General features: G+C 42.7%; 1 protein-coding gene across 2 annotated transcripts in view; it reads right to left on the bottom strand.

The window, feature by feature from the left end:
• LOC115161004 (ceramide kinase-like protein) overlaps nt 1-24,405 on the bottom strand; it is a 100,252-nt gene that overhangs the window by 74,721 nt on the left and 1,126 nt on the right. For both annotated transcript variants that reach the window (XM_029711637.1, XM_029711635.1), the window contains exon 2: nt 11,583-11,816. In XM_029711637.1, coding sequence (XP_029567497.1) covers nt 11,583-11,706 — 124 coding nt within the window. In that variant the 5' untranslated portion in view covers nt 11,707-11,816. The remainder of the gene's footprint in view (nt 1-11,582; nt 11,817-24,405) is intronic.

Genomic DNA, 24,405 nt, shown 5'->3' on the forward strand with positions numbered 1-24,405 from the left:
CTGCTAGGACGCACAATAATCGGTACAGTACAAACCATTATGACTGTGTTACCTGCCCAGGTCTTTGAAAAAACTGTCACCCCAGCCACAGTGAATCACACAAGCGTTCGAACCCCATGTACTGCTACTGAACAGTGGGATCCACCAGTAGGTTTAAATCACCTCACCGAAGAGCAGAGAGAGGTTGTTAGGCAAATGCTTAGAGAAGAGTGCCACTCCTTCTCCAGATCAGACAATGACATTGGCTGTATTGAACGATTGAAAATGACTATTTCTCTAAAGGACTCTGAACCAGTCAAGCGCACATACATGTCAGTGCCCAGGCCACTGTATCAGGAGATGAAGGGTTACCTTTATGACCTCATAGCCCAGGGCTGGGTTAGGAAGTCAAACTCTTCATATTCTTCACCTGTCGTGTGCGTTCGGAAGAAGGACGGGACCCTCCGGTTGTGTATAGATTACAGAGAACTGAACAGAAAGACACATCCCGACCGCCAGCCCATCCCTCGGGTCCAAGACATCATGGACAGTTTAGGTGGTAATTCCTGGTTCTCCCTCTTAGACCAGGGAAAAGCGTATCACCAGGGGTTCATCTCTGAAGAAAGCAGACCACTGACAGCATTTGTGACCCCATGGGGACTCTATGAGTGGATACGTATGCCATTCGGCCTCATGAACGCTCCTGCAGCTTTTCAGCGGTGTATGGAGGAGTGTTTGGAAGGGCTCCGGGATAACATCTGCATTCCTTATCTGGACGACACGCTAGTTTTCAGTAAAACATTCGACAGCCATGTGAATGATGTGCGAAAAGTTTTGCAGCGTCTCAGAGAGTATGGCATTAAACTCAAACCAAGTAAGTGTGATCTCTTTAAACCCCAGGTCCGTTATTTGGGAAGAATAGTGTCTGCAGAGGGCAGCCGAGTTGACCCAGCCGATTTTGAAGCAGTAAGAGCATTGAAAGAAATCAGACCAGAGACTGTGGGCCAGCTCAGAAAAATGCTTGGTTTGCTCACTTACTACAGACAGTACATCAAAGACTTTTCTAGGAGGGCCAGCTGCCTGTATGACCTCCTGAAAGCAGATTCAGAGAAATTACCTCACCACCCACGGAAAACAAAAACAAAGAAAGCAAGTCATGTGGTTCCCTCAAACAAGCCAATCCTGTGGACTGACCAGCATCAACAGGCACTTGAACAGCTGATTGAGTGTTTGCTTCACCCACCAGTCTTAGGTTTCCCTGATTTCACTCAGCCATTTGTTGTACACACTGATGCGTCGCACCAAGGCTTGGGAGCAGTTCTGTATCAAAAGCAAGATGCGAAGCTTAGGGTCATTGCTTATGGCTCTCGAACCTTAACAGCAGCTGAGAAGAACTATCACTACCACTCGGGCAAGCTAGAATTTCTAGCTCTGAAATGGGCAATCACTGATAAGTTCCGTGATTATTTGTACTATGCTCCGACCTTCACTGTATACAGCGATAACAACCCGCTCAGCTACATTCTGTCTACTGCAAAACTGAACGCAACCACTTCCAGGTGGGTTGCAGAATTGGCTGATTTCCACTTTACAATAAAGTACAGGCCAGGCAGAGAGAACGGCGATGCCGATGCTTTGTCAAGAATGCCACTGGATGTAGAGTCACTGATGGAAGAATGTTCTGAGGAGCTTCCACCAGACACCATTGCCGCCACGATACAAGCAGTTGAGGCACAGAAAGAGGCTGTTGTACCTTGGTCACTTTCAGCTGCATCGATGTCAGTATCAGCTGAAGGTGAGACAACCACTGCAACAATCAGCTCGATCCCAAAAGATGGGATAAGAGAAGCACAAGAATCTGATCCAGTCATCCGTCCTGTGCTCAATTTCAAACTGTCTGGTTCCAAACCGCCAGTTAAAGAGCAAAAGGAATGCAGTCCAAAGATAAAATGCCTATTCAGGGAATGGGACAAATTGACAATGATGGCATTCTGTACAGAATCACTACAGCCCGCAAGCAGTTAGTTCTACCAGAGCAGTACAAAGGTAAAGTGATGGAAGAGTTGCACAATAACATGGGACACCAAGGTACTGACCGCACTGTATCACTAGTACGTGACCGCTTCTTCTGGCCATATATGCAATCTGACATCGAGCACTATGTGACTAAAACTTGTTGCTGTGTCAAGCAGAAAAAGCCAGCCCATGAAACAAGAGCTCCTCTGACAAACATTGTGACAACACAGCCATTTGAACTGGTATGTATAGACTTCCTTCATCTCGACAGATGCAAAGGGGGTTATGAGTACATCCTCGTGATTGTTGATCATTTTACACGTTTCACTCAAGCCTACGCCACCACATCAAAGTCAGGTAAAACTGCTGCAAATCTCATTTTCAATGACTTTGCCCTGAAGTTCGGGTTCCCGTCCCGCATCCACCATGACCAAGGGGGAGAATTTGAAAATCAGTTGTTCCATCAGTTAAAGAAACTCAGTGGCATGGCGGGGTCCAGAACAACACCCTATCACCCGATGGGGAATGGTCAAGTGGAACGCATGAACAGAACAGTGTTGCAAATGTTAGACACTAACTGAGACACAAAAGTCAAACTGGAAGGAGTCTCTGAATAAACTGGTTTATGCCTATAACTGCACCCGTTGCGAAGTGACTGGCTATTCACCATTTTATCTTCTGTTTGGGAGATCACCCAGGCTTCCAGTTGATATGCTCTTTGGATTGTGCACAGAGGCAGGTTCCAGTAACCAGCGAGACTACGTGGAGAACTGGAAACGAGGGATGGAAGAAGCATACGCCATTGCAAATGAAAATGCTCAGAAAGCCGCTAACAGAAGTAAGAAGTACTATGACGCTAAAGTTAGGAGTTCAGTGCTACAGCCTGGCGAGCGAGTTCTGATTAAAAACCTGACACCAAGAGGAGGACCAGGAAAACTCCGTAACTATTGGGAAGATACAATTCACACAATAGTGAGACAAATGGGTTCAGACCTGCCGATTTATGAATTGAGACCAGAAAAGGGTAGGGGACGCTCCAGGGTCCTGCACAGAAACCTGCTCATGTCCTGTGACCACTTACCTTTTGAGACGCAACCAGAAATGACCAAAGATGACAAAAGTCAGAAAAAAAGGAGACATCAGCCTGAATCAGAGCCTCTAGATTCTGATGAAGACAGCGGTGATGAATATGACCTTCATCATGAGCCGCTACAGGTTCCCACATCTACAGTACCTGAGGGGAGGAATGCTGAACCAGCGAGAGAGTGGGAACACAGGCCCCCGCCAGTGAAACAGACAGTTGCCGTGCCAGTCCCTGATACGCAACCAGCACAGCCTCTGGTTGAAAAGCGGCTGGAGGAGACAACAGTTAAAGACCGGCCTGCTGAGGAGATGAACTTGCCTGCTGAAAATTTGCCTGATGATCGTCCACCAAGTGCCTTTCCTTCATTAACTGCTGCTGCTGAACCTGAGGAACCGGCCTACCAGCTGCCACAAAGAGAGAGACACCCTCCAAGACGTATCAACTATGATCATCTTGGTATCCCTTCCTGCTACAGTATCCAGCCACAGCCACAGTTGTTCCCTGTCTACTCTGCACCAGGAATGGTTCCATGGCTGCCATCACTACAGCAATGTTACTTTCAGCCACCTTACATGTGTGGGCTTCTGCAAACATGAGGCTACAGAGTTGACATGTTTGACCATGGACTACTGACTGATTTCAGACTGTCACAAGAGACAATTTGCAGACTATGCATATAGATCATTAAAAGTGATGGACTGTTGATCAATAGTATGAGAAAAGACTGCTTATGGACTGTTTATACAGCTGGTCAACAGATATGGACTGTGGAAATAACTTGTTAGTTATATTTGAACTGTGACCCTTGACCTCTGCTCAAGTACTACCTTACAGAAGAGGATTTCCTAGGTCCAGTGCATACAGACTGTTGAAGACAATGTTGGTAATGTTGGGACAACATTTATTTTGTCGGGGAGAGTGTGACAGGTTAAAGGAAATACTCATAGCCTGTTATACATTAAAAAGTATTAGTAAGTTCATAGTATGTGAGAATCTTAAAACATCTAAGGTTAAAAAGATCATGCATTCTGTATTAGTTGATAGAGATTGATAACATTCATATAATTGTGTTAAAGTTAAAATCCATCAAGTGTACAAAGGGTAAGAATTGTAAAAGAAATGTGTAAACGTTATATTGATTACTTTATTTTGTGGTGCCTAATTGAAGGGGAAAAGTGTTAATCTGTGATCTACTAAATGCTCTTTAATCCATGAGTCTGAGACCGATTGCTCTGGTCTCCACTCAAGTTCGCGGGGAAATCGCGGTCTTTTCCTCATTACAGTAAAAGTTCTCGTTGAGGAAACAATACCGTATCACTTTCGTGATTATTTCTCCCCTTTTTCAGGTACGATATTGATGATAAAACTGAGTCATTTAAATGTAATAACTCGCTAACATGTCAAGAGTGTTTAAGGTGTGTCTTGGTAACATCTTGAGAAAGTTAGAGTTACGTTTGCAGAGTAATGTGAGCCCTGCTCGGTTGCAGCTAAGGCTAGCTTCATACTGAGAGTAGCTGCCATTTTATGTCGATCGTGAATGAACATGTGAATGAACATGTGCGTTGCTAATAAGATATGTTGCGGTGTTATGTGTATAAGGGTTTTTCAAACACTTGATTGACTGTTGATAAATTGAGTTATGGTTTACTGAGTTAAAGCTTTGTGCTTGACAGTTATATTGAAATGAGTGTATGTTTCAGTGAATTAGTGTATACTGTTGTGACTTGAATAAGCCTTGTACCCTACAACACTAGCTCTTTCCTGTAGATCTGTTGTTTTGTAAAATGTGTTACTTGTGTAAAATGTGTTACTTTGGTAAAATGATTACAGTAAAAGTTCTCGTTGAGGAAACAATACCGTATCACTCTCGTGATTATTTCTCCCCTTTTTCAGGGGCGTAACACTAGCAGACAGGGACCAGGGTAATATTCTACACTAATCCATGCAGCTAGCAGACAGGGACCCGGGTAACATTCTACACTAATCCATGCAGCTAGCAGACAGGGACCAGGGTAATATTCTACACTAATTTATGCAGCTAGCAGACAGGGACCAGGCTAATATTCTACACTAATATATGCAGCTAGCAGACAGGGACCAGGCTAATATTCTACACTAATCCATGCAGCTAGCAGACAGGGACCAGGGTAATAATCTACACTAATATATGCAGCTAGCAGACAGGGACCAGGCTAATATTCTACACTAATCCATGCAGCTAGCAGACAGGGACCAGGCTAATATTCTACACTAATCCATGCAGCTAGCAGACAGGGACCAGGGTAACATTCTACACTAATCCATGCAGCTAGCAGACAGGGACCAGGGTAACATTCTACACTAATCCATGCAGCTAGCAGACAGGGACCAGGGTAACATTCTACACTCATCCAGTCAGCTAACAGACAGGGACCAGGCTAACATTCTACACTCATCCAGTCAGCTAACAGACAGGGACCAGGCTAACATTCTACACTCATCTAGTCAGCTACCAGACAGGGACCAGGCTAACATTCTACACTCATCTAGTCAGCTACCAGACAGGGACCAGGCTAACATTCTACACTCATCTAGTCAGCTACCAGACAGAGACCAGGCTAACATTCTACACTCATCTAGTCAGCTAGCAGACAGGGACCAGGCTAACATTCTACACTCATCTAGTCAGCTACCAGATAGGGACCAGGCTAACATTCTACACTCATCTAGTCAGCTACCAGACAGGGACCAGGCTAACATTCTACACTCATCTAGTCAGCTACCAGACAGGGACCAGGCTAACATTCTACACTCATCTAGTCAGCTACCAGACAGGGACCAGGCTAACATTCTACACTAATCCATGCAGCTAGCAGACAGGGACCAGGCTAACATTCTACACTCATCTAGTCAGCTAGCAGACAGGGACCAGGCTAACATTCTACACTCATCTAGTCAGCTACCAGACAGAGACCAGGCTAACATTCTACACTCATCTAGTCAGCTACCAGGCTAACATTCTACACTCATCTAGTCAGCTACCAGACAGGGACCAGGCTAACATTCTACACTCATCTAGTCAGCTAGCAGACAGGGACCAGGGTAACATTCTACACTCATCTAGTCAGCTACCAGACAGGGACCAGGCTAACATTCTACACTCATCTAGTCAGCTACCAGACAGGGACCAGGCTAACATTCTACACTCATCTAGTCAGCTACCAGGCAAGGACCAGGGTAACATTCTACACTCATCCAGTCAGCTAACAGACAGGGACCAGGCTAACATTCTACACTCATCTAGTCAGCTACCAGACAGGGACCAGGCTAACATTCTACACTCATCTAGTCAGCTACCAGACAGGGACCAGGCTAACATTCTACACTCATCTAGTCAGCTACCAGACAGGGACCAGGCTAACATTCTACACTCATCTAGTCAGCTACCAGACAGGGACCAGGCTAACATTCTACACTCATCCAGTCAGCTAACAGACAGGGACCAGGCTAACATTCTACACTCATCCAGTCAGCTAACAGACAGGGACCAGGCTAACATTCTACACTCATCTAGTCAGCTACCAGACAGGGACCAGGCTAACATTCTACACTCATCTAGTCAGCTACCAGACAGGGACCAGGCTAACATTCTACACTCATCTAGTCAGCTACCAGACAGGGACCAGGCTAACATTCTACACTCATCTAGTCAGCTAGCAGACAGGGACCAGGCTAACATTCTACACTCATCTAGTCAGCTACCAGACAGAGACCAGGCTAACATTCTACACTCATCTAGTCAGCTAGCAGACAGGGACCAGGCTAACATTCTACACTCATCTAGTCAGCTACCAGATAGGGACCAGGCTAACATTCTACACTCATCTAGTCAGCTACCAGACAGGGACCAGGCTAACATTCTACACTCATCTAGTCAGCTACCAGACAGGGACCAGGCTAACATTCTACACTCATCTAGTCAGCTACCAGACAGGGACCAGGCTAACATTCTACACTAATCCATGCAGCTAGCAGACAGGGACCAGGCTAACATTCTACACTCATCTAGTCAGCTAGCAGACAGGGACCAGGCTAACATTCTACACTCATCTAGTCAGGGACCAGGCTAACATTCTACACTCATCTAGTCAGCTACCAGGCTAACATTCTACACTCATCTAGTCAGCTACCAGGCTAACATTCTACACTCATCTAGTCAGCTACCAGACAGGGACCAGGCTAACATTCTACACTCATCTAGTCAGCTAGCAGACAGGGACCAGGGTAACATTCTACACTCATCTAGTCAGCTACCAGACAGGGACCAGGCTAACATTCTACACTCATCTAGTAAGCTACCAGACAGGGACCAGGCTAACATTCTACACTCATCTAGTCAGCTACCAGGCAAGGACCAGGGTAATGTCCTTCATACACTCATCCAACCAGGAAGAGTACTAATATCCTACAGAGGATATGACCACACCAGGAGAGGGGAGGTTGCTGGGCACACACTGACAAATAGGTCATCTGCTGTAAAGCAATTTAATTAATGAACTTTATGCAACTGATTGTACTAACATTTTTGCATATGATAAATAAGGTTCTAAGGACAGGCGGAGATCCTTTGAGACTCCTACTCTGAGACTCCTACTCAGAGACTCCTACTCAGAGACTCCTACTCTGAGACTCCTACTCTGAGACTCCTACTCAGAGACTCCTACTCAGAGACTCCTACTCCGAGATGCTTTATAAATACAGCCCCAGATGTTTCGTTTTTTATCCTTTCTGATAGAAGGTGATAATGAAGTTTCAGTGTCACATTAAGTGGTGGATATTAGGCTCCTGTGTGCTCTGAGATGTGAAGTCTCTGTCTCTCAGCTCCTTCATTAGAGTTCCTCCAGACAGCCTTAGCCAGGTTCTGTGTGTGTGTGTGTGTGTCCTGAAGAACAGATGCATCCTGCTATCTTTTACTACATTAGCTTCCCACATTAGCTAACTGACTTACCTGCCTGGGAGAGAAATACATTACTTTGGGCCACATGTCACCTTGGTCCGCGCCGCGTATGACTGCCTGTTAAAATTATACCTTGATAGCCTCACACAATGGAACATAAAGGACGGTGTGCTAGCTCCTCCTCTAGCTCCTCCTCTCTCTCTCTCTCTCTCTCTCTCTCTCTCTCTCTCTCTGTTTTCCACAGGGGGATGTCTTTTATTTTATTATAAGGCTGTTGTTAAGTCAGTGGTGCTGCTGAATCATTTCTCCCACAGGGGTAATTTAAACTGTGGTATGCTGGATTACAGGAGCTCTCACCTGTTACAGTGGGAACGGTGTATCCCTGCGCCCTCGTTTCCCAGGGAGCCTCTAATAACGTTGCACAATGAAGGGAGTGTCCCAGCTGACAGTTAAACACAAAAGGTGCTGCTGTATAACCCCGTCTCCCTCCTTGCCTTTTTTATCAACCCCTCACTCTCCTTTCCTAGAGATGGATTCTGAATGCTGGAAACCAAATGGAGGCATTGCCTTGGCCAGTGCTGTGGTCATTGCTGGGCCATCGCAGTGACAAGCCATGTGATGTGGTCTGACACATGAGGTGGCGTGGTCCAGCTGAGGGTGTCAGCCACCAGATTAAACCAGCCATCAGTCGTCTGGTAATGTCACAGGCCTGGTCACAGACAGACCAGCATGTGTAGAGGCCAGCGCTAACAATGGCAGCACCTGTACAAGGCTCAAGGCAGGATGTCCGTGTCTTTCTGATACCCTTGCCTTGTGCGAGTGGAGCGACGCTGTGTAGAGCTACAATCCTACAATCACCTCCATGGCATTTTCAAAGCCCCCTTTCTTTCACAGATTAGTGGGTCCTGTGTTGGGCAGGTCAATCAGACCAACCAGGCCCCTCATAGCCCACACCAGGCCGTCTCCCCTCTCTGGACAGATAATATGGCCTTGGTGCTCTTGTCAAAGTGGATGGTCACACTCCTGCATCAAGTTGAACTTTATTGTTGTCGTAGCTAAAGGCCCTCGGGGGGAGGAAAAGAGAGAGTGGAGGAGAGAGCGAAAGAGAGAGGAGAAAAAGAGAGGGGGAAAAGCTCAGAGTTCAACTTAGAGTTGATCCATTGACCATTGTCCTCTAAACTGAATTCATATGTCTATTGATAAGTCATAGTGTGAGAACTACATAAACCCGTTAGCTAAGTTGTTTAACAACAGAATGGAGAGGATTTTTTTTACCCTTTATGTTTTAACTCTTTGTATAGAGCCTATATGAATATATGCATGATTCATGTAGTTGATGGCTATTATTTAATCGTATATAACATTATATGTTTATTGTTGATAAGGACAAGGTCTGTTATGCCCTTAATTTACTTTGTACTTACTTAGGCCTTGTTGTGCCAGGTGAAGGCTAAGGGCTCTGCATTATGCTCCTAATACCACCTTTTAACAGGGTCAATATTTCAAGCCGCAGTGGATCTTTGTCAGATCAAGCCAGACCCATATATTTATTTATTATATGAATCTGTGTCGAACCATATTCGCCCAGCACCTGAGTGTAATGAGATGCAGGTTTTATAACAACCAATATCTCTTGTTGATTTAATTTAGTATTGCACATGCACTGCCACTGTGTTACATTTGGAGAAAAATATTCTGTACAATGATAAAAGACGAAACTGCTTGTAGTTCAGCACTCCTCTTCTAAAATGCTTTTTGAATACGGGCCCAGGCTTAGTTTCATAAGATTATCCATTCTGCATCATAATAACCCAAATATGCCAGATAATATAATATTTTTTAAAAGAAGACAATATCGAATCAATTAATGATTGTTTTTGTATGTTTTTTTCTTCATAAATAAGGCTATTCAGCGTCCTGTAGGCCGCCTCAAGGCATGTTGTTTTAATTATGTTAATAAATTCATGTTAAAGTACAAAGTACTCGCAGCCCTCTCACACGAAAACCCTAGGCCAACGTCCCAAATGACACCCTATTCCCTACATTGTGCACTACTTTTGACCAGACGCATATGGGCCTTTGTCAAAATTAGTTCACTATATAGAGAATAGGGGGCCATTTGGAACACAGCCAAGGCTTTGGATCCTCCTAAGGCTGAGGGAGGTACAACTTTAAAAGTCGGCTTTGCCAAAGTTGTACTGAGTCTTAAATGGCAAACTATTCCCTACGCAGTGCATTACTTTTGACCAGGTTCATAGGGCTCTGGTCAAAAGTAGTGCACTATATAAGGAATAGGATGCCATTTTGGACACATCCTTGGTTTGCCTGAGGAACAGAACAGTACAGGGCTATAACAGAGCGGACAGGCCTGTGAAAGGAGAGATGGTGTAATGCTGGCTAGATTGAGCTAACATAACAACAATCCCCTTTAATCTCAGATGACTAATGCAGAACTAATCACGTAGTATTAGCTGGCTGCTGCTATAACGAACGTTACAGGGATTACGCTGAATTGTGTTAACACAGCATTATGTACAGACAGACAGTGTCACTAACTGGGGCTGTCTAGCGTTCTAGTGCTTGTCTAAGCTGCACCTGGTAGAGCTATCTCTAAACCAGGTTTTTCACTTACAGAAACTCCAACATGCATTCTATGCACACACTGTACTGTATATTAGGCAACATTTCTGGGGTGGATATTTGAGATTGTCAAGGATATTATGTCTGATGAGGCAGCATGTAGTAGATTAATTGAAAGGTGTTGGATATGGGCACTCTTTTTGTGTGATGGCCATGTCATTGCCCTAGACTACGCTGGAGAGGAGGAGGGTGGGAGAACGATGTGGAGGTGTTGGCCACAAGGGCCTGAAGAACAGGTTGATGGTGGCCACCCTGTAGTTAGTAATTATCTTTCCTTCTACGGGACTGACAGGGGGAGACAGTGGGTGGAGAGGGGAGGAGGACAGGCTGCCTAGATGGTCCAACCCAGCAGGGCCCTCAGAGACAGGTGTCCCCATCATGCCAGGTCTCTTCCTAGAGACACACACAGAGCCAATAACCACACAGGGGTGCTGCTTAAAAAAGTCATAAAAAATCACAACAGGAAGATATTGGAGAATGTCTTTGTGTGACAACCTGTAAAAAGATTGTGATATCCTAGTGGCTATAGTGATCGATAATGTATTGCTTTATTAGAGCATGTCTCAAAATCTTTGTGGGTTGTTGGCATCATAAATGTTTGATTACACTTTACAACATCACTGCAAACTGCTGTAGAACATATATTCCCTGATATGTTTGGTGTTCAAATATTTGTCAAAAGCACAGCCCACTTAGGGTAGTACAATTAAGTTTGGGGCCATAGGTTGAGTCCACATAAAAATGCACTACATTAGTTGATGTTCTCCATCTTTTTTACTCAGTCAAACCAAATACTATATGAGCCAGTTTAACAGATCTAGATTCAGTCTTAAAAGCAAAATCGCCACTGAGTCTAGAACTAGGCTTAATATTTGTCAGAGAAACCAGTCACATATGTTTAAAGTATTTTTTGTGAAGCACACTTACCACTGAGTATCTCCTTCTTTTTAAACCAGATCTCACAGTGGTCCACATTCATGTTGTTAAAGTGAATGGCATGGTCCTTCAGCTTGGGTCCATTCTTCTTACAGTGGAACAGAGTGATGCCCATGAGAGTGCCCCCTGTCTGCTGGCCGATGTCTCTTCTCCTTCACTGCAAACACATCCTTCACTCCTTCACTGCAAGCACATACTCTGTACGCCTCAGAGTCTCCGACTGACCTGGAGATACACAGGAAGCAAAGACATGCCACCATAAAGGCTTAGGCCTATACTTGAACAAAGAAATAGCTTTAGTTCTGAGAGATAATAGCTTTAAAAGTGTTAAAGGCCCAGTGCAGTCAAAAACGTGATTTTCCTGTTTTTATATAATATTTATTTCCACACTATGAGATTGGAATAACAATGTGAAATTGTGAAAATTATGATAATGCCCTTTTAGTGTAAAAGCTGTTTGAAAGGATTGCCTGAAATTTCAGCCTGTTTTCGTGGGATTGAGTTTTGGCCTTCCATGGTGACATCACCATGTGGTAAATTAGTTAATAGACCAATAAGAAATAGAGTTCCAAACCTATCTGCCAATAACAGCTAATTTTCAGTTTTCCCCTAGACAATGCTAGCAAAATTGTTGCTTGAGAAATTGCCCTTTGTAAAGAAGCAATTTTTGTTTCTTTTTGACCATTTTAATTGAAAACAATTACAGTACAGTAAGGTACTTAATTGTTACACAGAAATAATTTGATCTTGAGATAAAAACAGCTTCATTGGATCTTTAACTCTTAATGGGTAATGTGTTGACAGAGTGTGACATCACAGGATTGTTTAGTGTCTCATTCTCCCTGGCCCTCCTGCTGAAGACAATCAACATCAGACACAACTCCAATTAAACAGATCTGGGTTCTTTGTCCAAGATGGCCAACTGTCCTGACTGTGACTCCTTCTCTACTCTAAATGAGTCTGTCTCTCCTCATGTGAAACGCTTTCTTCATTAGGAAGATCCCCAGCCCCGGCCCCAGCCTGTTCCTCAGACAGTGTTTCAGAACATTAACTACCATCTATCCTCTCACATTGCTGAGCTTAGCGGGACACCCCGGCTGACACCATCTGTTCCTGGTGATCAGGCTTCTTCCAGACCTGGGTCCAAATACGATTTGAAATTGTTCAAATACTTTGAGTGCTGGCTGTAATGTTGGCCACTACAAAAATATCCAATTGATTTAGAGGGAATAAAGACAATCTCCCCCGATTGACAGAATGAGCTGGCTGTAGACAGGGACCAATGACAAACAGGGCCATATTGACAACAGTGATATATTAGGGTACAAGGGAAAAGGCGCTCAGAAAAGGGGGTAGAGAGGGGGGATAGTTTGAGGCTTTAGAAAGGGGGGAGAGTCCCCCTCACCCGTTTCCTTCCCTCCAGTAATACAGTGATGTACAAGGGAAGGAGAGGGGGGAGGTGGGATTACAGTAAACTGGTGCTGGCGCCCTGTCCTGTCTGGATCAATCTAGGCACATCTGCCTGATTCCGACCATAAACAGGATTATAGGGGGACTTATCTGCTTGACGCTAATTGTTTTCGCCGTTTATGCACAAGCCAACTCTTTCAGGTGCTGCAACGCGCCATATAAAAACTCCATACACAGTGGTTGGCTGCCCGTGACTTCTTTCAGGCACAGGTCCATTCATAAAGTTGGCTGAGTTGTTTGGAACTTAGTTTGGGTTATTTAGGGGTTTGGCAGGGGTTTGAATCTGTGAAACTAATTAGTGTAATGTTTTGGATTTGGAAATGGTTGGTTTGGATGGGATGTATTGTCACACTGTGCATAGGCAATATAATGATATATAGAGATGTGTCATGGCATTGAATTGCAACTTAATGAAATGTTCATGTATTTGTATATTCTGCAGAGGATGTGGAGTATTTTTGAAATTATACATTTTTTCTAATTTTATCTATCTTCTTGAAGTCTTTGAAGTGAAAGAGACTGGTGCATTTTCCCCTCCCTTTTTTGGCAGACATTGCAAAAAAAGGATTACTTACTACTATTAACAACTAGTCATTATGTTACAACTAGGGCTTTCAGAGTTAATCAGTTAACCCAAGTTAATGTTAGTGCACTTTTTTTTCTTGTGATTGTGATTGTCTGAAAGCATTCAAGATACACTGAAAACATACCAACTACATCATCTATACATCTAAAAATAACAATGCAATGTTAAAACAAGTCGACATAAGGTTAAAGAAAGTGTGCTTTTTAAATTTGCCTAATTTTGCTAAACGTGTCATTAGACGAAATCAACATCAATATTCTTGTAATGTTTTTTGTATGAAAAAATCTTAAATTACACCTGAATTTTAGCAAATTCTGAATTTGCGATGAATTGCGATTAATCACAGCAAATCCTGCGCTTCACTCAATTTTTTTTTCAATAGCATTTGACAGCCCTAGTTACAACCTGTGCTGTTCACTGTAAGGCATGTGTGTGTGTGGTGATAGAAATGCTTAGAGTGATGGACTGCAATTACCAGAAATACTATTGTGTGTAGTTTCATCCACAGAGTCAACACAATACGCCATGATTGTGGGAAGTGCACATGACAGACTGAAAGGACTAATTTCTGCCCATATTTGCTCTACAATTTATGACAGTCAAAGTTAATTAGCTGAACGGTACAGTGAGTACAGTAACCACAGCGAGGGTTCAGAACGTGTGTGACCCCTCCGTATTACAAGAGGGACAGATAGAAAGTGTGTCTGTCCCAAATGGAACCCTATGCCATATATGGTGCACTACTTTAGACCAGTCCAATGGGCCTGGTCAATTGGACTCTGGTCAAAAGTAGTATACTATATAGGGCATAGGGTTCCATTTGGGACAGACAGAGACAGACAGACAGTGTCATAGTCTAATTGCACAAAGGGAACAAACAGACCCTGTCGTCTGCTCTGTTTGCTTCCTGGGGGCTTGACAACAGCAATATAAAAATGTAAATATTGGGTTTTGCTGTGTGTGTGTGTGTGTGTGTGTGTGTGTGTGTGTGTGTGTGTGTGTGTGTGTGTGTGTGTGTGTGTGTGTGTGTGTCTCGGCAGGCAGGACTCTGAAGGCACAGGTGGAAAATATGATCCTAGGTACCACACTGTGAACCACATGGCCCACACAACATGGGGGCAAAGAGGAGCACTACACTGACCTGGCACAGACTGGCTATGCTTGGACAGTTGACAACATGACAATGTTAGCTAGAGTTATCTGGGCCTGAGAGCACTCTACTGTATGTCCCAACAACAACAAAAATCAACAACAACAGCTGAAATGAGACAAATAGCAGTTAAATCTGTAGTGAATAACAACACGTTGTAGTGTGAACTAAGACACACTTGAGATCACACATTAACACATTGAATGAAGAAGAACCCAACAGAGAGATTCTCATTTATGAATGCACAATACAAATTTGAACAAAAAGGCATATCTGAGAATATTCCGACAATTTTTGTATTACTGCCAATGTTGAAGACATTGTCATTTCGGGATGTCAGATTAAATGGATGTATTTTTTTTTACCATAAATGAATTATAGTAGATTATATGATGCTGCTATGCCACCTATGTCTGCCAGGAGCAGAAGCAGTGCTGGAGAGAAGCTTGTCTCCATCTGGCAGCAATATTGTTTTCTAGAAGTCTGCATCTATGCTTAATCTTTGAGCTCCTTCTTGTGCCCCAAATGAAAGGCTGTACCTATCATGTCATTTCAAATCAGAATCATATTTCGACAGAGAGAGACACAAGCCAGGCTGGTGAGCAGATTATACAGTCATGGCCAAAAGTTTTGAGAATTAAACAAATATTGATTTTCACAAAGTCAGCTACCTCAGTTTGTATGATGGCAATTTGCAAATACTCCAGAATGTTATGAAGAGTGATCAGATGAATTGCAATTAATTACAAAGTCCCTCTTTGCCATGCAAATGAACTGAATCCCCAAAAAACATTTCCACTGCATTTCAGCCCTGCCACAAAAGGACCAGCTGACATCATGTCAGTGATTCTCTCGTTAACACAGGTGTGAATGTTGACGAGGACAAGGTTGGAGATCACTCTGTCATGCTGATTGAGTTCGAATAACAGACTGTAAGCTTCAAAATGAGGGTAGTGCTTGCAATCATTGTTCTTCCTCTGTCAACCATGGTTACCTGCAAGGACACACGTGCCGTCATCATTGCTTTGCACAAAAAGGGCTTCACAGGCAAGGATATTGCTGCCAGTAAGATTGCATCTAAATCAACCATTTATCCGATCATCAAGAACTTCAAGGAGAGCGGTTCAATTGTTGTGAAGAAGGCTTCAGGGCGCCCAAGAAAGTCCAGCAAGCGCCAGGACCGTCTCCTAACGTTCATTCAGCTGCGGGATCAGGGCACCACCAGTACAGAGCTTGCTCAGGAATGGCAGCAGGCAGGTGTGAGTGGATATGCACGCACAGTGAGGCGAAGACTTTTGGAGGATGGCCTGGTGTCAAGAAGGGCAGCAAAGAAGCCTCTCCAGGAAAAACATCAGGGACAGACTTATATTCTGCAAAAGGCACAGCGATTGGACTGCTGAGGACTGGGGTAAAGTCATTTTCTCTGATGAATCCCCTTTCCGATTGTTTGGGGCATCCGGAAAAAAGCTTGTCCGGAGAAGACAAGGTGAGCTCTACCATCAGTCCTGTGTCATGCCAACAGTAAAGCATCCTGAGACCATTCATGTGTGGGGTTGCTTCTCTCACTCACAATTTTGCCTAAGAACACAGCCATGAATAAAGAATGGTACCAACACATCCTCCGAGAGCAATTTCTCCCAACCCTCCAGGAACAGTTTGGTGATGAACAATACCTTTTCCAGCATGATGGAGCACCTTGCCATAAGGCAAAAGTGATAACTAAGTGGCTCGGGGAAAAAAATATCAATATTCTGGGTCCATGGCCAGGAAACTCACCCCAGACCATAATCCCATTGAGAACGTGTGGTCAATCCTCAAGAGGCGGGTGGACAAACAAAAACCCACAAATTCTGACAAACTCCAAGCATTGATTATGCAAAAATGGGCTGCCATCAGTCAGGATGTGGCCCAGAAGTTAACTGACAGGATGCCAGGGCAGATTGCAGAGGTCTTGAAAAAGAAGGATCAACAATGCAAATATTGACTCTTTGCATCAACTTCATGTAATTGTCAATAAAAGCCTTTGACACTTATGAAATGCTTGTAATTATACTTCAGTATTCCATAGTAACATCTGACCAAAATATCTAAAGATGCTGAAGCAGCAAACTTTGTGAAAATTAATATTTGTGTCATTCTCAAAACTTTTGCACACGACTGTAGATACAGTGCATTTGGAAAGCACCCCTTGACTTTTTCAACATTTTGTTCCGTTACAGCCTTATTCTAAAATGGATTCAATAATTTTTTTCCCTCTTCAATCTACACACAATACCCCAAAACGGAAATATCACATTTACATACACTACCGTTCAAAAGTTTGGGGGCACTTAGAAATGTCCTTGTTTTGAAAGTAAAGCACATTTTTTGTCCATTAAAATAACATCAAATTGCTCAGAAATACAGTGTAAACAAAGTTAAACAAACCTTCTTCTGAAACTCGTCGATCTATTCTTGTTCTGAGAAATTTAGACTATTGCATGCAAGAAATTGCCAAGAAACTGAAAATCTCGTACAACGTTGTGTACTACTCCCTTCACAGAACAGTGCAAACCGGCTCGAACCAAAATAAAAAGAGGATTGGGAGACCCCGCTGCACAACTGAGTAAGAGGACTAGTACATCAGTGTCTAGTTTGAGAAACAGACGTCTCACAGGTCCTCAACTTGCAGCTTCATTAAACAGTACCCGCAAAACACCAGTCTCAACGTCAACAGTGAAGAGGGGACTCCGGGATGCAGGCCTTCTAGGCAGAGTTCCTCTGTCCAGTGTCTGTGTTCTTTTGCCCATCTTAATCTTTTCGTTTTATTGGCCAGTCTGAGATATGGCTTTTTCTTTGCAACTCTGCCTAGAAGGTGCCAGGTTTCATTCACCTTTTGCTGAGGTGTGACTTCCCTCTAGCCACTCTACCATAAAGGCCTGATTGCCGGAGTGCTGCAGAGATGGTTGTCATTCCGGATGGTTCTCCCAACTCTACAGAGGAACTCTGGAGCTCATTCAGAGTGACAATCGGGTTCTTGGTCACCTACCTGACCAAGGCCCTTCTCCCCCGATTGCTCAGTTTGGCCGGGTGGCCAGCTCTAGGAAGAGTCTTGGTGGTTCCAAACTTCTTCCATTTAAGAATGATGACCACTCTGTTCTTGGGGACCTTCAATGCTGCAAACATTTTTTGGTACCCTTCCCCAGATCTGTGCCTCAATTTAATCCTGTCTCGGAGCTCTACAGATAATTCCTTTGACCTCATGGCTTGATTTTTGCTCTGACATGCACTGTCAACTGTGGGCGCTATATAGAGAGATGTGTGCCTTTCCAAATCATGTCCAATCAATTGACTTGAAATCCCTGGTGGACTTGAATCAAGTTGTAGAAACATCTCAAGGATGATCAATGAAAACAGGATGCATCTGAGCTCAATTTCGAGTCTCATAGCAAAGGGTCTGAATACTTTTGTAAATATTTTTTTTTTATATATATATACATTTGCAAACATTTCTAAAAACCTGTTTTCGCTTTGTCATTGTGGGGTATTATGTGTAGATTGATGAAAAAATATATATATTTAACCCATTTTAGAATAAGGCTGTAACGTAACAAAATGTGAAAAAAGGCAAGGGGTCTGAATACTTTCCGAATGCACTGTACATGTATATAAGATACAGTATATCTCAGAACTGTTCTAAAGGACCAGAGTGCCTGTCATAGTTTTTATTATTATTATTATTATTATTTTTATCTACATATATCAGGAACCATATTGGCCCAAGTATGGAGCCTTATGGGACACCACATTATATTATTTTTGGCTCCGATAGAACTCCATCAATATCACAGACTTTGATATTATAAAAAATATATATTTTTAGTGCATGGTGACCAACAACTTTTCTTCAAAATAATATTTATATCCTGAATTATAACACAAATTGAATGGCTGCTATTTTGTTAGGTATTCCCAATATGTTCACTAGATGAGAATGTAAATCCATTAAAGCAGAGAGAGCCCCTACAGGTTTATCTATCTATCTGATAAGATCTCTGGAGACAGTGGATATACATATAATGTAGATCTGTAGTCCGACTAGCGAGGAGATACTTCATGTTACATATATGACCCTGTGTGTCAACAGATGTCTTGTATTGATCTGGTCCCTATACAGCCATAACCCACAACATATGGAGTAGATATACACATCAGCAGTCAGAGACATTAGCAGACGATAGGGCCTCTGCATGGGTTTAGATGTCCCTGTCAATCCTGAACTCAAGATGAAAAATAAGAGCTGGTTGAAGACCTTGGTCTGGGAACATGTGCAGTGCCTTCAGAAAGTATTCATACCCCTTGACTTATTCCACATTTTGTTGTGTTATAGCCTGAAATTCCAAATGTATTAAAAAATATATTTTTTTGCACATTTATTGAAAATGAAATATATAAATATCTAATTTAAATGTATTCACACCCCTGAGTCCACACATGTTAGAATCACCTTTGGCAGGGTTTATAGCTGTGAGTCTTTCTGGGTTAGTCTCCAAGAGCTTTGCAAACCTGGATTGTACAATATTTGTACATTATTCTTTTTTAAATTCTTCAAGCTCTGTCAAGTTGGTTGTTGATCATTGAAGACAGACATTTTCAAGTCTTGCCATAGATCTAAATGCAGATTTAAGTCAAAACTGTAACCAGGCCACTCAAGAACATTCAATGTTATCTTGGTAAGCAACTCCAGTGTATATTTGGCCTCGTGTTTTAGGATATTGTCCTGCTGAAAGGTGAATTTGTCTCCCAGTGTCTGATGGAAAGCAGACTGAACAAGATTTTCCTATAGGATTTAGCCAGTGCTTAGCTCTATTCCGTTTATTTTTATTTGAAAAAAAATCCCTAGTCCTTGCCGATGACAAGCATACTCATAACATAATGCAGCCACCAACATGCTTAAAAATATGAAGAGTGGTAAGGAAGAACGTCTGTATCTTTGCAGTGACTGGGTGTATTGATACACCATCCGAAGTGTAATTGAAAACTTCACCATGCTTAAAGGGATATTCAATGTCTGCTTTATACATTTTACTCATCTACCAATAAGTGTCCTTTGTTGCGAGGCATTGGAAACCCTCCCTGATCTTTGTGGTTGAATCTATGTTTGAAATTCACTGCTCGACTGAGGGACCTTAGAGGTAATTGTATGTGTGGGGTACAGAGATGAGGTAGTCATTAAAAAATAATGTTAAACTCTATTATTGCAAACAGAGTGAGTCCATGCAACTTATTATGTGACTTGTTAATGTCAAGTGTGCTCCCTCTCCGGCCTCAAGGTCACCAGGCTGCATGTTAGGGTGCACACCTGTCACCAGCGTTATGCGCATAATGACACTCACCTGGACTCCATCCCCTCCTTGATTACCTGCCCTTTATATGTCACTCCCTTTGGTTTCTTCCCCAGTCGTCATTGTTGCTGTTTCATGTCAGTGCGCTGTTTGTGTTTCTTGTTTTTTTTCATTTATTTATTAAAAGTATTCACTCCTTGAACTTGCTTCCCGACTCTCAGTGTACATCATTACAGTTAAGCAAATTTTCACTCCTGAACTTATTTAGGTTTGCCTTAACAAAGGGGTTGGATACTTACTGACTCAAAATATTTCAGCTTTTATTAATAAAGAAATATATAATAATTCCACTTTGGCATTATGGGGTATTGTGTGTAGGCCAGTGACACAATCTCAATTTAATCAATTTTAAATTCAGGCTGTAACACATCAAAATGTGGAAAAAGTCAAGGAGTTTGAAAACTTCCTGAAGGCACTGTATGTACACTGTAGCCTACACAAGCTCATATTTCAACCGGTATGTAGCCTACAAATGCTCATGTTACATTAGCCGTCAAGCCTCATCCCTTTCTCTTGAGATTTATGCTGACAATTAGCTGATATCAATGTTTTGAGTAAACTGGTCACAAGAGTGAACTACCATAAAAGTGATACCCAGAGCCTTTAGCTAATTTATAAAAAATAGAAATACCTTATTTACATAAGTATTCAGACCCATTTTCTATGACACCTGAAATTTAGCTCAGGTGCATCCTGTTTCCATCAATCATCCTTGAGATGTTACTACAATTTGATTGGAGTCCACCTGTGGTAAATTCATTTGATTGGACATGATTTCAAAAGGCCCACACCTGTCTATATAAATTCCCACACTTGACAGTGCATGTCAGAGCAAAAACCAAAACATGAGGTCAAAGGAATTGTCCGTAGAGCTCCGAGACAGGATTGTGTTGAGGCACAGATCTGGGGAAGGGTACCAAAACATTTCTGCAGCATTGAAGGTCCCCAAAAACACAGTGGCCTCCATCATCTTAAATGGAAGAAGTTTGGAGCCACCAAGACTCTTCCTAGAGCTGGTCCCCTAGCCAAACTGAGAAATCGGGGGAGAAGGGCCTTGGTCAGGTAGGTGACCAAGAACCCAATGGTAACTATGAACAGAGCTCCAGAGTTCCTCTGTGGAGATGGGAGAACTTTCAGAAGGACAACCATCTCTGCAGCACTCCACCAATCAGGCATTTATGGTAGAGGGGCCAGACGGAAGCCACTCCTCAGTAAAAGGCACATGACAGCCCACTTGGAGTTTGCCAAAGGGCACCTAAAGACTCTCAGAACATGAGAAACAAGATTCTCTGGTCTGATGAAACCAAGATTGAACTCTTTGGCCTGAATGCCAAGCGTCACACCTGGAGGAAACCTGGCACCATCCCTACGGTCAAGCATGGTGGTGGCAGCATTATGCTGTGGGAATGTTTGTCAGCGGCAGGGACTGGGAGACTAGTCAGGATCGAGGGAAAGATGAACGGCGCAAAGTACAGAGAGATCCTTGATGAAAACCTGCTCCAGAGCACTCAGGACCTCAAACTGGGGCGGAGGTTCACCTTCCAACAAGACAACGACCCTAAGCACACAACCAAGACAACACAGGAGTGGCTTCGGGACAAGTCTCTGAATGTCCTTGAGTGGCTCAGCTAGAGCCCGGACATGAACCCGATCGAACATCTCTGGAGAGACCTGAATTTAGCTTTGCAGCGATGCTCCTCATCCAACCTGACAGAGCTTGACAGGATCTGCAGAGAATAATGGGAGAAACTCCTCAAATACAGGTGTGCCAAGCTTGTAGCGTCATACCCAAGAAGACTTGAGCCTGTAATCACTGCCAAAGGCGCTTCAACAAAGTACTGAGTAAAGGGTCTGAAAACTTAGGTACATTTTATATTTCCGTTTTTCATTTGTAATACATTTGCAAAATTTCGAGAAAGTTGTTTTTGCTTTGTCATTATGGGGTATTGTTTGTAGATTGATGAGGTGGGAAAAGCAATTTAATCTATTTTAGAATAAGGCTGTAGCGTAACTAAATGTGGAAAAATCAAGGGGTATGAATACTTTCCGAATGCACTGTAGACCCAAGAACCTCTGTGGTGCAATTAATTCCCGAAAACTGAGGACAGACTGACAAGTAGCAGTGACAGAGGACCTGACGAGCCAAGATCTGCCTCACAGTCTCAGAGTCTTGGGAAAACAGGATATTTTTGAACATCAAATGAACACTTCAACACCCTACATCTAACAGCCCACAAATGAACTGGCCAGAGATGTCATATCCCTCTCACAGGGACTGAACCTCATGGAAGGATATCTAGGACAGAGTGAAATAAAAGGGAGCATAACATTTTATGAAGTTAAATTGCATTTTGTAAACATTCACTGTGTGTGTCAATCTAAATCTTGTTGTTTTCTTAGACATCCATCCAATAAGAGGCATTTGACAAATAAAAGTGTTTAACATGCTATCTAGTTTAAATGCTGTGGCCAGGAGACAGATTTAATAAACCTCTACTGTTCTCCTTGCCTAGGTCAAGACACCTAGTACTGCCAAAGTTGTGGGTTCAATCCCAGCAGGGATCACATACACGTACTAAAGACAGTAACCTCAGGCCAAGGTCCAATCACAGTAAACAAGGCCAATGAAAGCAAAGCCAGGGGTCTCAAGGTCAAGCTATTGTAGGAGCCTCTGGGCAAACACAACGCTTCAGTAGGTTTACATTAAATTTTAATTCACTATGAATATTATCTGTGGTGAGTTGATGCATTTAGTGTTTGAAACTGTGATATTAAAAGTATTGCCTCTCAATGATATGAGAGCATCAGATAAATAAGTACAAGAATTTAGTATATTATAGCTACTTGAATATGTTCAGTACCTAAAGAATACCTTTTATAAGTTAATATTAATTTATGTCTATCAAAACAGCATAACATTGCATTTCTTTGAACACTGGCATAACTTCAGCATGTCAAATATATAGGCTACTGTGAGTCATATTTCAAATGATGATTGAAATTGAGACCACTGTACAGATCTGATCTGCTATCCCTGGGCAGAACAGAATCTCAAACCCAGTCAAATAGACAACCGCCAGCGAATCAGACATGTGCCTGTGGTTTTTTGGCAGTTTTGTTGGAGCATTTGGTAGTGGCCATAGGGGGTTATTAGACTGGTGCTTTCTGGGTAATGAGAGTGCTGGCTTAATAACATTAGCTTGGATCACACATAACCAAAAGGTATTGCCTGTAAAGATTATTAAGCAAAATGAAACCCAATCTGTTTTGCAGAAGCAATTGATGCTTTTGAGAGATATATACAGTACAAAACTACAACAACACAAAACAATATGAAAGGGATGGATATCTAGTTCAAACTCTCCATATGTTTCCTTTTTTTCATTTTGTTTTGATGGAACTGATTCATCTGATCAACCATTTGGACACATCTGATTTTATGTTTGAAGTCTGTGCACAAGAAACATGGCTACAACCCCACCGCCCTCTTCATTGAAACTGATAAGGCAAGTGGGGCCTCCTATACCACCCCATGATGATCACACGTTGTCCCATGTACCCATCCTTCAGTGTGGAGATGCAGATGGCGATGTGTGAGTATCATTTACTTGGACATGTTCTAGGTCTGCTCCCCAAATGGCACCCTATTCCTTACAGTATATATGGCTCTGGTCAAAAGTAGTGCACTATGAAGGGAATAGGGGGGCATTTGGGATGCAAACTAACTGTCCACATGAGCGCCAGATGCCCTGCTTTAGGTGGTCACAGTAGTCGGCCAGCCGGCCGGTCAGAGACGGAGTCTATTACCGACACATCTGTTACACATGACTTTCTGGCAACAGGCACTTTCTACATTTTTCCTAACTGGTTTAATGATTTTATCTTCCGTATACTTTGGCCGAGCGGCCAACAATAAATAAAGAATTCTTATTAGGCTATTGGCTGGCTAAGCTCTTCAAGAGGCAGCACATAACATAATTTATTTACAGCAATATAACACAAGACAAAGTAAGATCTGTCTGCTTCTTCCAGAATAATATTTGGTAATCTAGACCTACATCATTTCACCAAAAAATAGTAATTTACCCTCCAGCATGGGCTGGCCATTGAGTGTCACTCCCATTTATGTCACCATTGACAAGGGAGACTGAAACTGATTTAGACTGCTGTGTAACATAGTTTGAAGACCAAATAAATTAAATATCAAACAATAACGTTTTGAAT

Source organism: Salmo trutta, chromosome 24 (genome assembly GCF_901001165.1).
Source record: "Salmo trutta chromosome 24, fSalTru1.1, whole genome shotgun sequence".
NCBI classification, from domain to species: domain Eukaryota; kingdom Metazoa; phylum Chordata; class Actinopteri; order Salmoniformes; family Salmonidae; genus Salmo; species Salmo trutta.